This window comes from Sorghum bicolor, chromosome 5 (assembly GCF_000003195.3).
Source record: "Sorghum bicolor cultivar BTx623 chromosome 5, Sorghum_bicolor_NCBIv3, whole genome shotgun sequence".
Lineage (NCBI taxonomy): Eukaryota > Viridiplantae > Streptophyta > Magnoliopsida > Poales > Poaceae > Sorghum > Sorghum bicolor.
This window is the reverse complement of record NC_012874.2, coordinates 71,155,394-71,171,855: the sequence shown is the minus strand read 5'-3', so window position 1 is coordinate 71,171,855 and position 16,462 is coordinate 71,155,394. Positions and strand designations below refer to the sequence as shown.

At 41.4% G+C, this 16,462-nt stretch overlaps 2 protein-coding genes and 1 long non-coding RNA gene across 3 annotated transcripts; 2 read left to right on the top strand and 1 right to left on the bottom strand.

Annotated features, from left to right (window-relative positions):
• On the top strand, positions 353-1,468 carry LOC8086017 (xylanase inhibitor protein 1). Its single transcript, XM_002451260.2, has one exon. It carries the CDS (start codon positions 421-423, stop codon positions 1,315-1,317), a length of 897 nt encoding a protein of 298 aa, XP_002451305.1. The 5' UTR covers positions 353-420; the 3' UTR covers positions 1,318-1,468.
• On the bottom strand, positions 7,642-15,939 carry LOC110435662. Its single transcript, XR_002453469.1, has 3 exons — positions 15,633-15,939; positions 9,021-9,145; positions 7,642-8,880 (listed from the first exon to the last, which is right to left on the bottom strand). It is a non-coding gene; the product is annotated as an uncharacterized LOC110435662 (long non-coding RNA).
• LOC8086016 (myb-related protein MYBAS1) lies at positions 11,227-12,801 on the top strand. The gene is made up of 3 exons (XM_021461486.1): positions 11,227-11,716; positions 11,843-11,972; positions 12,059-12,801. The coding sequence occupies exons 1-3, from the start codon at positions 11,596-11,598 to the stop codon at positions 12,492-12,494; spliced, it is 687 nt and encodes a 228-aa protein (XP_021317161.1). The 5' UTR covers positions 11,227-11,595; the 3' UTR covers positions 12,495-12,801.

Genomic DNA, 16,462 nt, shown 5'->3' with positions numbered 1-16,462 from the left:
CGACCGAACTGTAGAGAAGGCTCAACTGCTGGTCAACGTTGGGTGGCCATGGACGGTTCGTTGCACTCATGTCTCTTTCAAGTTTCAACCTCTTGGATTGTGAACTATAACATATATAATTATATCAATTACTATTTAATCATAGACTAATTAAACTGTTTAATCATAGACTAATTAAACTATATTTAATGTTCTATGTATATATCCAAATATCGATAGAACGGGTGAAAAGTGTGGACGAGAACTAAACAAGACCAGCTGATTATTCTTATTACACCAGTCAACAATGGCTGCATCAGCAAGTCTTTCCGATTCGGTCTCTCCATATATACACCTTGCTGCAACCCGGGTTTCCACACCACCACACACTTTCCTGTTCAGGCCATCTGCCGGAGCAAGAAGCAAACTCAGCTGCAAGCAATGGGGTTCGCGGCGGCGCTTCTCTCCGTCGCGATCATCAGCCTCCTCGCCGCCGCCCCGGCCGCCGCGCAGGGGAAGACCGGGCAGGTGACGGTGTTCTGGGGGCGGCACAAGGACGAGGGCTCACTCCGAGAAGCCTGCGACTCCGGCCTGTACAGCATGGTCATCATGTCCTTCCTCGACGTCTACGGCGGCAGCTACTACCACTACCACCTGGACCTATCCGGCCACTCGACCGCCGGCATGGGCGCGGCCATCAAGCGGTGCCAGTTCCTGGGCGTCCCCGTCTCCATCTCCATCGGCGGCTTCGGCGGCGCCTACTCCCTCCCCACCAACGCGTCGGCGCTGGCGCTCTTCGACCACCTCTGGAACACCTACTTCGGCGGCAGCCTTAACGACGACACCCGCCGCCGGCCGTTCGGCGACGCGTGGCTGGACGGCGTCGACATGTTCCTGGACCACGCCACCCCCGCCGAGCACTACAGCACGCTGGCGCTGGAGCTCGCCAAGCACAACATCCGCGCCGGCGACGGCAAGCTGCTGCACCTCACGGCGACGCCGCGCTGCGGGTTCCCTGACGCCCGCGTCAAGGAGGCGCTCGACACGGGCATCTTTGAGCGCGTCCATGTCAGGTTCTACGACGATCCGGACTGCGCCGCCGGGTTCAGCGCCGTGGAGTGGCGCAAGTGGACGGCGGCGTACCCGTTCACCAAGTTCTACGTCGGCTTGCCGGCGTCGCCGCAGGCGGCTAGGAGTGGGTTCACGGAGCCTGGGGCGCTGCGGAGGACGGTGCTCCCCGTGGCGCAGACGGCGGCCAACTACGGCGGCGTGATGGTCTGGGATAGGTACTTCGACAAGCGCAGCAACTACAGCGGCAGCATCAAGAGCTGGGTTTGAGAGTACACAACTCAGCGTGCCGGTGATGGTACGGTGTGTGTTTTTCCTTGGCTGCTGATGGCCCTTGCGAGCCCCAAGTCAGAGATCTTCTTTTTTTTTAAGGACAAGTCAGGCCTTGTTTAGTTTACAACAAAAACAAAAACTTTTTTAAGATTTTCTGTCACATCGAATCTTGCGGCATATACATGAAGCATTAAATATAGACAAAAACAAAAGCTAATTGCACAGTTTACCTGTAAATCGCGAGATGAATCTTTTTAAGCCTACTTAGATCATGATTGGACAATAATTATCAAATAAAAACGAAAATGTTATAGCACCCAAAACCCAAAAAATTTCGGAACTGAACAAAAGGCCTCAAAGTCAGAGATCTTGGCTTCGAGTTTCTCGGTTAGAAAGATGTTCCTGGTCTTCACACATCTCTATGGATCAGTGTCGTGCTTAAGGCAGAGTGCAAATAGTGCAGTCCTGCACTAAAAATCAATTTTTGTTGAATTATTCAAATTAACTCAGATGAAAAAAAAACCAAAACCTAACTTTGACCTCTTTTTTTATAAAAAGGAAAAATGATATATATATATATACTTTTATGAAACTTTTTCAATTTTTATATTTGCAAACTCAATAATTTAAAAGCTATTAATAATGTATACTCTCAATATATAACACAAATCTTATCCAAAACAACTTCTAAATCATATATGGAAGAAGTACACGGTATACGCACCACACCACGGTACCGTAGTTGTACAAACGTTTGGAGGCATATACTAATATAGGTGAGGCATCCATTTTCTACTACTCCCTCAAGTCATATATTATGTCATAAGACAAATACAGCATATAACCACATACCCACACAAACCCGGGAGATGGGGGGCAGCCCATCTGCGTTCGCACAAAGGGGAGCCGGAGCCCAGCCCAACTTCTGATTTTTTTTACCTCTTGCATCTGAGATGGAGTCCAAGCGCAGCCGAGGCCGATCTGGAAGGAAAAAAAGTCCACGTTATCTTTCTCAACTTTCACGAAAGTCCACATTTTCTCCTTTAACTTTAAAACCAGGCAAAATAACTCTCTCAAACTTTAAAATTGTTCATCTTACCTCTCTGGCTCTATTATAAGCGGTTTTGTCTTTTTTTATATATATATTTTGGCTGAATATTTAAAAAATCATAGTAAATCATAAAATAAAAAATCTAATTTTATTAGACTCTACTTGAGTAGATCTACACAATGAATATAAAATATGGTATACTTTAGTACACAATTTTTGTTATAGCTTTAGAATTATGTTTCTCTAAAATTAAATAGGATAATTCATAAATACAGTTCGATGGTCCAATTGTTGTAAAATTTTTATGGTGGGCTAATTATTGTATGTTTAAATTATAGTAAAAAGTTCATATTCATTGGATCATGCATAACTTAGTTATAGATTTTATTTAGGTTTATGCTTGTTAAATACAAATAAAACTATAACTATGCTAATACATGATCAAATGAGTATGAAAATTTTACTGCAGTTCAATCATATAATAATTAGCACACCCCTAAAAAAATTTATCACAATTGAACCAAAGAAAACTGCAGCTATAATTATTCCATTTAATTACATAAAAGTATATATTTAAAGCTATAGAAAAAATTATACTAAAGCAAACCATATTATATGTTCTTTATGTAGATCTACTCATGTGGAGTCCAACAAAACTAGATTTTCCATTTTATGATTTTTCTATGATTTTTTAAAGATTTGGCCAAAATAAACCAAGAAGAAAAGGACAAAACGACTTTAAAACTACTTATAACCAAGCTGAGAGGTAAGGTGAATGATTTTAAAAAGTTGAAGCAGGTGTTTTTCCTTGATTTGGAATTCAGTGAGAAAAATCAGACTTTCACGAAAGTTGAGGGAAGTAATGTGGACTTTTCCATCTAGAAACTAGATTTGTTTTTTCGAGGGGATGGAAACTAGATCGGAGTTGCTAGCACCTATGTTTAGCGTCGGATCGTGATGTTTCGATGGATGATGGTACCTCCTGCACATAAAAACAGAAAAGAAAAGAAAAGAAAAAGAACCTGTCGCTCACCCTTCCTCCTCAACGTAAAATAGAAAGACGAAAAAGAACCTAGCCGCCCACCATTCCTCTGCCCCCATGCACACGGATCTACCTACCCCTAGTCGACCCTAGCACCTTCGCCCATGACCAGCTCGCCTCCCATAGCCCTTCCACCAGCCGCAACAACAAAAAAAAGCTATTGCAAAATTGAAAGAACATCTAGTAAAACAAAAACACTTCTACAACAAACGAAAAAAGTTATTACAACAGTGAAAGAACATATAATTCCACAAACAAAAATATGAACTACACCAACAAAACAAATGTCTACTACAACAATAAAAAACATTCACTGCAACATCAGAAAAAAAAATTGATGCAACAACAGAAAAAGGGCTACGGCAACTCAAGCAATACTACCACAGCATCGTGGCGAATCTGCTGCAACAACAAAAAAAGTATTGCAACATTACAAGCACTACTACTGCAACATCAAAAAAATACATGTTGCAACAAATCCATTGCAACATCGGAAAAACCTGATGCAAGATCACAAAAGCTATTGCAACATCTCAAACACTACTACTGCAACATACAGAAAAATGGATGTTGCAACATCTCAAAATCAATAGTTGCAACATTCAGAAACATATGTTACAACATCTCAAAATAGACTGTTGCAACACCCCAAAATCACATGGGATTGGGGGCATCATCGGGGTGTAGATCGAGCCGCCTCCATGGATGGGGGATGGGTCGTCATTGCCTTCTGGGTGGAGGAGACCACCACGCCGCTGGATCTACATCATGCTCCACGGATACACCATGGGGAGGCCACTGCTCCATAGATCCACCATGGGAAGGCCACCCATGGCCGCGGCCAAGGATGGGGAAGGGCGCGCCTAGGTAGAGGAGGCACGTCAGGCTTGAGCACCCTTAGGTGGATGGACGACGTCGCCGTGTGAGGGAAGGAGACGCCTAGGTGGGGGAGGAGGAAGGTGTTGGGGTACATGAGGCCACCGACGGTGATGGAGAGGCAGCCATATCCGTGCTTAGTTGTTGGGGGAGGAGCAGCCAGGGTAGGAGAGGACGAGGGAGGAGGATACGTGTCAGTGAGTGGCCTAGGCGGGGTGGCACCGACGAGCCGAGCAGGAATGTGCGGCTCTTGGAAGGGGTGCACGATTATTCAAAAGTACACGGAGTCAAAAATACCACGTTGTGTGGTATTGGTAGTGCTGTGTGCATTTTGAGAGGCCTTGCTAGCCAAAAAAAATTATTGTAGACCTTGAGTTGGGTTCCAAATCAAAGTACTCCCTCCATACTTAGATTAGTTGATGTTTTGAACTTAAGGCCTATTTTTGCAAAAGCTGCCTGCTATTTTTTAGGACGCAATTGCCCTTCACCTCCCGTGTAGCGCTCGCCACGCGCCGAGCCAATGGCCAGCGACCAGCCCCACGCCCAGCCAATGGCCAGTGACCAGCTAGCCGAACGTGAGCGCCGGTCATGCAAGCAAAACCAAAACGCAAAACCAAAACGACCGCAAAAATATGAGGCCAACAAGAGTCAAACCCTACTCACCATCCTAACACCTCACTGCACTAACCGTCTAAGTCGAGTAGTTTCCTCAAATAAGGTGCACCCTATATCCTATTTAATAGGGTTAGATAGAGAAAAATATTATCTAATTAATAACTCCTTGGTAAGCACAATTATGTCCTAAACGTCAACTAATCTTGGTATAGAGGGAGTACATAAATAAACTGTCATAAAAAAGTATGAATCTAATGTGATATAAATGTAGTTGTTAGAGTAATAGTTCTATTCCTTCCTAATGAAACACATGTCAAGGGTGTTGTCAGAACAAAAGAAAAAGTGTAATAGTTCTATTGCAATCCGAAGGAAGTATTTCGAATGTTGCTGAAAAAGATGAGTGCTTTTTTTTGTCTTTGAACAGACTAAAAAGGATGAAACAGCATGGTTGACATGACACGCATTTTATGTTACTATGTATTATTGTATGGCTCTCGGAAGTCCATATACAGTTTGTGAATGGGTCAAATATCAAGGAAGAAAATTAGATTAAAAATCTACATATTACCGGAACCCCCAATGCAACAGAGTAAGGCCTTGTTCAGTTACACCCAAAATCTTAAAACTTTTCAAGATTTTTCATCACATCAAATCTTATGACACATGCATGTAGCATTAAATATAGATAAAAAATAATTAATTATACAGTTTACATGTAATTTGCGAGACGAATCTTTTGAATCTAGTTAATCTATGGTTGAACAATAATTATCAAATACAAATAGAGGTGCTATAGCACCTAAAAACTTTTCACCAAAAAACTAAACAAGATCTAAGTCAATCTCTGTTGCAAGTATGCTCTGCATGTTAGAAGTTTGCATTTAATGCCCACACCTCTAGTACTCCTATTTTGCAATTTCACAGCGGCAGGATTATTTGACTCAAATTGACGTATATAAATTTCAGCCAACAAATTTAGTTACCTTTTAAACATTTTATGAACAAATATAGGCAACCTGCTACTACTGCAGGCACTCCGGGACTCGTCGGGTCACAATTACAATTACTCCCTCCATCTCAGAATATATATACTTTCTAGAGCATTAGTGAAAAGACCAATGCTAATAAAAAATTATATACATACCCTAATCAAATGTAATTACCACACTTTGAAAAAAAAGTGTAGAAAAACATAATTATAATTAGGTTGTGAGGCAGAGTGCGAGGGGTTGCGGGAGCTTAGTAGCCTGAGAAAAAAAAACATGACCCACGTTCTCATTTTCATATTTCACGTTTCAGAAACGTCTACGTTTCGAAAACGCGAATGTTCTTGTTCACTTTATAAAATGATATCTAAAGTTATCTTGTTCGTTCCCGTTCCGGAAACGAGGATGGGAACAGGGCTACTATGTGTTAGAGTCGTTAAAGGAAGAATAGGCTGAACTTCACGACTGGCCATGGCGACAAAGGACTACTCACAACATCTTTAGCAGGCTACCTAAACTCACTACCTATCCTATTTGGATAGTGAAGGTAAAAAAACGTCTCCAACAGGCTACCTATCCGACTACCTGTTGGCCTAACCAATTTTCTCTCCCACTACCTATATCTGTTGGTCCACCAAAAATGACTACCTAAAATTTCCATCGACTTTTTCCTTCCGCAGGCACTCGAAAGCAAGCCATCGCTGGATCCGGCCGCCGCCCACATGCTACTTCTTCCTTGGACCTCCCTCATCATCCCCTCCTATCTCTGGTGAGCCCTCACACCACCATCTCCGCGTGAGCCACCTGGCATCCCCACCTTTCCCTGCACCGATGCATGACGGCACCCTTCCTGCCATGGCCGTGAGGTTCTCGTGCGACTCTAGCAGCCCTCCCCATCCAATGCACACCTCCTCGCAGGCGCGTCTCCCCACCATCATCGCGACACTGCTGTGTGACCCTGTCGGACACGCCTCTCCCCCTCCCCGCCATGGCCAAGTTCGTCTATGATAGAGAGACAAGGAAGAGGAAGACACATAGGACCACACATCATTCTCTGCTAGGATTAATCTAGGTAGTCTGATTTAGTAGTGCTGCTGGAATTAAAAGCAAAATATAGATAGTATAAAAATAGGTAGCTGACATCGTCTTCCCAACCCCACAGTTAGGATGATTTTCCCCACTTAGTGGAGCCCAACAATGTTGATTTGTTGGGCCCAATTATTAGAAAGCTGGATTACCTAGATCTTCCAAAGCTGGATTGCCTAGGTCGCACTTCTGTGTGGATTTGTTAGGCCAAGGCCCAAATTGTTTGTATCTTTATCTCAACTTGTACAGACCTTCAAATATTATCATTTTAAGAATTTCGACTGTTAAAAGCTGGTTAAAATGAAGGTGCGCGTAGATATAGCCTACTGCCTCCGTGCCAAAGAATATGCCCTTCTACTTTTATCCTAAGTTACTATTTTAACTTTAACCCGAATATGTAGAAGTTTGTCAACTTTATGGCACCAAATAAATATAGTACAAAAATATATTCTATAATAAATCTAATTATATTTATTTGCTAGGTATTTTTTCTAATAAACTTGGTACAATTAAGATAATTTGACTTGTAAAATTAAGATAATTTGACTTGGGATAACAATATAACGTAGAGTTTTTGGTATATGGGACAGTGGTAGTATTATATATTACACAGAAAATCACCTATGCATGATGTTGTATTTTTCATTTTATTCAGAGAAACGAAATTGATCTTACCTCATCATCAAACTTTATTCCATATATCAAAAATCTCATTAATTACATAGCAATTCTGAGTGTTCAGTTTACAGTACCTTTCTAGATGCAAGGCGCACACATATCCAAAAACAAGAAGATACCCCTGGCCCTAACCTACAGTTATTCCTGAAAACCGAGCATCACACACAGCTTACCAAGATTATCCAGTTCACCATGACTCCATGAGTAGTGCCAAGCAAGCTCAAGCTCGACGCAACCAACACCAAGACACAAATGATCCGTTGATAACATATATTTCTAACTGTCTGCAGCATTGAAAATATGAGAGCCATTTGTAGGAATCGGTGTCGTGTCCTACTCCTTGACATGAGAGAGATCTCCAAAACCAGCAGCTGCTAAGTATACAATGTACAGGTGTGCAGATTCATCGATGCTAAATGGCAACATTCGCCACACGCAACATACAAACCGAGGTAAAAAACTCTGTTCTTTGCAGCATCTATCACCTTTCGGTCATCACCAATGAAACAGAACAATGTGAATCAAGCTGGCTGCATATGAGAGGCAACTGAAAGCGAAAACAAGCCACAACAGGAAAAGGATGATCGATCACCTAGCTTATCACGGGCCTCAAACTTAAGAAAATGTTCCATGTCAGGGTCGATCTGGTAGGTAATGGCTGACTCTTGAGCCTGCATCGGACTCCACTATTCACAAAAATATCGGACCGTACCTATAAAACAAACTAAGAGGACTGGTCATCTCAAACAAATCAAATACACACACATATAGTTTACTGTTCACCAGCATTGACATGTCAAAAATGCAGCCACAAGCCGAACGCAATCATGCATCCGCTCAACGGTCGTCTGCTAATGGCCCAGCATTTACGTCAACAATAGATAGAGCGCATCAACTGACCTCCACTAAGCCCCACGGCAGGACAAGTGTTATCATGAGCTCACTGTGTGCTAACCTCACAGGCCACAGCAGGCCAAAGCAAGCTTAGTTTTCTGTCCATCAGCTTCCCAGTGGACGCTGCTTTTGATAGCTCATCCTTATTTGCCACCCTGGGCTCCTCTCCACCTAGTGTTAGTGTGTAGTGAGACCAAATCATGCGAGACTGGGTGGTGCTGTCGCTCTCATCTGCATTGCAGTTGGCGTCCGCTGCCGGGACCAGGATCACCTGTGAAATTCGGTGTTCCTTATCACCATATGCTTTTGGGAGAATCGGTTGGCTCGTCGGCCTGCAGGCATCCACATCATGGCTGAGGTTAGTGCACACTAATAGAGAGTCTGGGGCTCACGCTAGCGGTAAGAAGCACCGATTTTTCTACCATCTTATCGAGAAATTAAAAATTCAGACGTAAAGGATCTGAAGACTTACGGTACTCGTCAGCCTATTTCCTCGAGAAAACTGGCTGATTCATCAGCTTGTGCTGGTCTCCATCACCATACGATGAAAATTATCATCAGACTGTTCATGCTTAAGGTGATTGACAGCTGCTGATTCTGCACATATGCATAAAACAAATCCTTTCAGTAAAAGATACAGTTTTGGAAGATTTAGTTCCACCATAATTTCAAGTTTCAGACATGTCAGAAACTAATGGTGCCATACTTGCACGCGAAAATATGAAATCAAGCATAAATATTATATAACTTTATTGGGCTTCTATTCTATGCACATTAAGTACTAACTACTACATGATGGAGAGTCAGAAAGAATTCCAAAATCACGTATCTGAGAAAAGGACCTGACTTAGGCCATGCACTCGTGGATATGGAAACAGAATAAAAGGTTTCATCACAGTGATGATGACTGATCAGTCCTAAAGTCAGTAGTACATCCTGCCACAGCCAGGGAACGAGAATGATGAGCTCTTGGTAGCAGTCAGAGACTACAGCAACCGACATATAGACAGATTAAAGAAGCACAAAAGACTAACAAACAAACAGAGCAATGGCAAAATGACGATTGGGCTCTCCATTAGTGGAATATAGCAGTGTTCATTGTACAGGGAGCCTTCCAAAAGCAGGATAGATGCCAAGATAACAAGTTGGTGAAGCCGTCCCCACCACAAAGTGGACTGCAACACAGGATGTAGGTTGGTGGCATCCACATCAGAGCTCCTTCCATGCCTTTCTCCCCTCCATCCGGGTCAGCCTCATGACTAACGTTGTGCTAAGGGAACCTTTCAAGATCAAAACAACTAATTCTATGGCAATGGAGAAGTTAGGTCTTGAAGATAAAAAATTTCTCAGGGCCCCACTGTCTAGAAACCTGTCATTTAATATCCATGCACCCATAAATGATATACAAAAGATAGCAATGAGTGATACAATGATAGTCAGGAGCTTAGAAAGATCCATCATTCATCTCGCTCACTTATCAGTCAACATGTGCCATGCGACAAATAATGCCAATTTCTGATGATGCTGAACCAAGAAAAGGAAGCACAATTTAAGAAACAAATGATCAAAACCACTTGGCGTCTGCTATATCGGCCAGCATACCTAAGCATATTCTGCCTTCAATTATAAGAAAAAAAAATCGATAAAAAACACATTTTATACATCTGAAACACTGCAGATATGCTTTCAACAGTACCACCACTAAATCAGGAAAGCTCTGCGTAATGGCACAAGTCATTCTAGTACTTGATACAGACACACAAAGGTTACTTTTATGTGGTTCCACTCAACTAATACCGAAATAACTTCTTTTTACAAGGCACCCTCAGTGGAAGAATATGCGTTTTGTGAATTTAAGTGTTGTTTCTATTGAAGGTGTGTTTATGACTGAGATTTTTTGCTATGCTTAGGATAATGGCTGACATGAGAAAACAGGATGGAGTTCTCTGTGCCAATGACAACAGCTGACAGAAAAGCAAATGTTTTTCACTTCCAGGGGAAAGGAAATAGGCGACAGTTCCTAAAAAGTTTGCTGCACTTGAAACACGGTTTGTCTCTGAATGCATGTATGTAGCAAGCAAATTATGGATCAGCATTAAGAATTTCTATATGGTCAATCAACTGTCATATCTCACTGGGTAAAAGGTTCAGTGAAGAGCAGGGGTACAATTTTTTTTTTCAATTTCTAGGAAAACCCTACAGCGACCCATTTATAATACCCATGAAGCATCTAGAAAAGGAAAATAAAAAATGATTGGACATTGTTGACATACATGAAGTGCAGGTATAAATCATGTCCTCGTTATGGGTTACCTAAAGCAAGCACCAGTATCCACTTCAGACTTCAAAGTCAGGCGTCTATTCCTCTTATCAAAGAATAAGATGCTAAAGGTAATAATGCTAAGAGCGTACTAAATCAACATAATAAAGATAGGCACAGAAGTTTCTCCCTTTTTGGGGTGAAGCATAACAAAAAAATATTGTTACACCATATTTCTTTCGTATAAAGAAAAGAAACATTTTTATTGTTTTATGTCAAAATGATTGGAGTCAACCCACAAAGCTAACAGATAGGAGATAAGTGTTACATGTATTCTGAATCCACTATAAACAAAGTAGACTTGACCATTCGCTGCTATAATACGTTACTCAAAGCAATAACCAGGGGAAGCAAAATTTCTTAGCTAAGTCTGAGTACACACAGCCCCAGTGATGATAGGACCTATAGGATTCTCTAAAATCACATGCACTAAGTCATGTGACCACACAACTGCTTCCTATTTTATTTATTTCTTGAGGGGGAAGAGCTTCTCCTGTTGCCTATAAATGAGTGGCTGAAGACAACAATTCAGTACGAAGCATAAGACATAGTGGCTTCTTCTCCCTAAACCTGAAACTATCAGGCTGGAGTTCTTCCTATCAGGCTGGAGTTCATCAAGGATCTAAACCTGAAACTGGAGCCGACAAGCACACAGAGGAAGAAGAACACCAAGACTGGTTCCCAACCTATCCAAGGTAGAAGCGAGCAACGTTAGTGTGGTAGTAACATGGTGACTGTGAGAGAGGAGATGCGTAAAGGGCCATGGACAGAGCAGGAGGACATGCAACTGGTATGCACTGTCCGCCTCTTTGGTGACCGTCGTTGGGACTTCATTGCCCAAGTCTCAGGTTTGAGGGGTTGGGAAACTACAACTTAGGTAGCTATTTTGCTATTCTTAGCGCAAAGTCGCAAACATAAATGTCTTCCTGTCTAACCAGCCCTCTTCATACTATACGTTCTCTATGTTCATGCAGGCCTCAACAGGACAGGAAAGAGCTGCCGCCTGCGGTGGGTGAACTACCTTCATCCTGGCCTCAAGCATGGCCGCATGTCACCACAAGAAGAACGCCTTATTATTGAGCTCCATGCTCGGTGGGGGAACAGGTTTGGTCTGAAGTTTTTCTAGAGTAACTTTTCTCAGTTACTAAATTTAGGTGAAGACAAAACTCACTCAAACTCTCCATATGTAGGTGGTCTAGGATAGCACGGAGGCTGCCAGGGCGTACAGACAACGAGATCAAGAACTACTGGAGAACACACATGAGAAAGAAAGCACAGGAGAGGAAGATGAGCATGTCATCACCTTCATCCTCATGCTCCTCACTGACATACCAAGCCTGCCATCTTGACACTGTTCCAGTCATTGGGATGAGCAGTGGTGACACTCACAATGGTGGCTGCGTCACCAGCGCCCTCGAGAACACACAGAGTGTCATGGATGGATATCCCATGGACCAGATATGGAAGGAGATTGAGGCACCTCAGGCACCTGCCTTGCTGGGTATTGCTGAAGGGAAAGAGAAGACATGCAGCAGTATCCCCTGTCATCTACCATCATCTGCTATGTGGGACTACAAATATCCTGAGGTATTCTGGAAGATGGAAGATCAAGAAATCATGATGTGATAGAAGATGAAGAAACCTTGATGTTGGCTTATTTGGTTATGGTAAATAAGGCCCTCACTATTGAAAGCTGAAGGAATACATCTATATTGGTCAGGCCACTCGGCTATCTGCCTAGCAGATTTGCAGTACTTGTACTTCCTAGCTATGCTTGCATTAGTATGGGTTTCAGTATTTTAAAATATACAGTGATACTGGAGGTATGCTTATGATGTATGTATCTATTAGTGTGCAAAATAGTTTGTATCAGTTTGTGGAATAGTGTGCAATACAAGGACGCTCTATATGCATCATGTACTTATTTATCTCTGTTGTTATTGCGCCGAACAAATAGCAGCATAATCTGGTTTGCAGTTATTATTCAATAGAATATGAATTTGATGCAAATTGAATATTACATTAAAGTTATATTTCTAAGGATAAAATAAAGGCAGATTTTAATCATGATGAAATATTTCTATTAGACAAACAATTTTCTGATTTCACCAAACTTGAGCCCAGTTCTAAATGGGTACCCCCCCCCCCCCCAAAAAAAAAAAAAAAAAAAAAAACTAGTTCCAGATAAAACTGTATCTGGATTCAGGAAAAATAATAGAGAGAGAGAGAGAGAGAGAGAGAGAGAGAGAGAGAGAGGGAGAGAGAGATATATTCGTCCAATAAAATAGAGCCCAAGATAGACAAAAACTTAGTTTACAGCATGTCAAACAGAAATGTAAGCAAGAAATATTGTGTGGGATTAGATTGATGATTACCAAGAACAGGATACATGTGCATGCAGAGCTATAGGCAGCAGCAACCCTATGTGCATGGGCCTATGCCCAACCACAGCTTAAACCTAGTTAGGCCACTAATAGCCTGTCTAACAGAAATAAATCCACAAGTTATTTGTAATAAAGAGCAGGAATAACAGCCTGTTTATTCTCAAGTTCAGTTCCAATAGAGATCTTGGTACACGTACGCAGCTTGTCCATAGGTAAGTTCTGAAACAGGCCAGAAACATCAGTGACAAGGAAAACCCACTGACTTCTTGCATGGGATGCACTACCATTAGCTTTTTCCAGGCCAATATTCGTGAGAACTTTTGGACTACTGTAGATGTGTCAGTACAAGTGAACAGAACAGAACTTGCAGGTTCAGTGCAAGAGTGAGTGAGCTGTCATTTCGTCTCTCAATAGTTACAAAGCTGGTTTGCATTAGTATTTAATAATAAAGTTAAATGACACTAACCAATAAGACGAGGAAGAAGTTGCAGGTAATGCACGCAACAAATAAGAAATTTTATGTGTGATAAGGTAAATAAAAATTGTTGATAAGTGATCTGCACTTGAGACCTTGATAGCCAACTACTTGTTGAAACTGCTGCTGCAAATAATTAAGCTAAGATTTTGTTCTAATTGAGCAATAAGGTAGTGCATGGACCACAAAGACTCAGCCATCGCTGCTCTCTTTTACTCCACGGCATACAACTTGGAGAAAAGCTTTGATACGGATAAGAATTAAAAGTTTCTTTCCTTTTTCTTCTGTTAAATTAAATAATGCAAGTTGCAAAAAGGAAAAGGACACATGTTGGGGCTACCTACATCTACATATATAGTGAATTCGCAAATGGAAAACAACTCAGCAAAAGACAGCCAATATAAAGCAGAGTAGCAGATTATGGCCATGGTGTTTTACTTATCTAACAACAAGACAAGAAAGTTTCCACTGTGTGATGCAATTATGATTCTTTTAGATCAGAGAGGAAATCAAAGTACCAGAAGATCACAACATTTTTTTTTTTGATGGAACTGGAGGGATTTGCATCCCTACAGGAATTTTATTAAAAGAAAACAAGTTTACAGAGAAGCCAGCAACAGAAAAAGAATAAGATCACAAGATTATGATACAAAAAATTTGAAATCTGTATGCCCATTCGGAAACTAAGAATTTATGAGGCAGCATGTTATATTTTGAAAAGCACTATTAACTCGCCATTTACTCAGGTGTATTAACAAACTCAAAATCCAATGAGGAAACTAAGACGAAGCAAACTATTATCCATAAATGATCCAAAATCAGATGCATTTTGCATGGCAATGAGACATGGGTAAGAGTCCTGAATAAGAAATCAAACATAAGCATCCCCGAATACAAGGCTGCAATAACCAGAAGGCACCTCACTATTGAAATTGTCCAAAGAAACTTCTGTCCTGCCACAGTATAGGGCTGAACAAGTCAAATAGATGCTATAGAGTAGAGCAGTTGATACACCAGATACTTCGACAGCCCAATGTCAGCACACACTATCTGAAACTAAAACCAAATGGAGCATACTAGAACTGTAGTTGGTTAATCTTGTAATCAATCTCTGAACCTTTGAGTCGTCTAGAAAAAGTTGTTATCATGTTCCCTAATACCTAAAATAGTTCGGTAAGCATTTGCATATACTAATAGCTTAATGGTCCAAAGGAAGTACTGTGACGTCAAGAAAAAAATATCTGGAAGGTGAAGGAGTGGGTTTATGCGAAACTTATATAATCAAGAATACGCTCGCTTTCTCTACACACCATTTACTAAAAAAGAAGAAAATCATACGTGCCCTCTGAAATACATAAACTGGAATTCTGCACACTAAACAGATTTGGTGTTTTCTGTAATTGTTCACAGCCAAAGCTTAACTCGCAGAAAAAAGAAAGCCAAAAGTCAATGGATAATTCGCTGTGGTACCACATGTTTGGCGCCCTATACCTAATCACACCTCCACTTGTAAGCACCTTGGGAGGGAATTCATGCTACATTAGGTATGACCAAACAGACTAACAACATCCAGCAAAAATATTAGCAAGGCATTTGAATACTACTCACTACTCCCGTAGCAGAACCTAAACAGAAACACCATCGCCCATTTGGTTTGTTAGGTAAACCTCCTACCTCCCTCCACCTCATATCACACCCTAACATTGCCTGCCGCTGAAAACTAGTCTACCTCCTAGTCCTAGTGCAGTGCAGGACACAAAGATACGCACCGGATTCTAGATCTGCAGCAGGACGACTTGGGACTAATGACCGCGATTGCAAAGGAGAATTCATTCAAGCACTAACGCGCGCGAAAAGAAATGTATTAGTATCTGCAAAGGGAAGTCGGGTGCCATTGGAACGGACCTTATAGCTTCTCGCATTGTCGTTGCCCTGCATTGCCGGCGGCGGCGAGCACGACTGGTAAGCAGAATGACTGGGCTTTTTTTTTTCTTCTGGAGAAATGGAGTGATTTTATTCAATGTCGCAACAAGATGATCTGGAAACCTGGTAGAGGAATCGACACCCTGCTTGCCGGCGCCGTGCTGGTCGAAGACGGGGAGAAGGTACCGACGACGACGAAATCGACGCCGGAAGCCGGCCGAATCGCCGTTCGGCCGCCCTGTTCTACACTTCTACTGTAGCCGAAGGGAAAGGAGATGATGGAAGAACGGCGAGGCGACGGGTCGGCCCAAGTAATGAAATATATGTCCGATATAACAGGAGGCCCAAGGCCCATTTCAGTTATGCCGAGTGCATTTTTTCTTTTACTTTTGAGCATATCTACGCACTACAAATTTTTTGTTGTACCTTTATATCTATATTTTTCTATAATTAATTTAAATAATTCATAGCTATAACTTCTATAATTATTTTGTCGTACTAAAGCATAGTCATATTATATGTTCATTGTGTATATATACTCATGTGGAGACCAACAAAATTAGATTTTTTTTTTCTTTTTCATATGATTTACTCTGATTTTTCACAGATTCAGCAAAATAAAAAAAAATACAAAACATTTATAGAAAAAATTTTATACTAAAGCATACCATATTATATGTTTACTATGTACATCTACTTTTGTGGAGTCCAAAAAAATAGATTTTCTATTTTTATGATTTTTATATGATTTACTATGATTTTTCAAAGATTCAACCGAAATAATTAAAAAATAAAAATACAAAACCACCGTT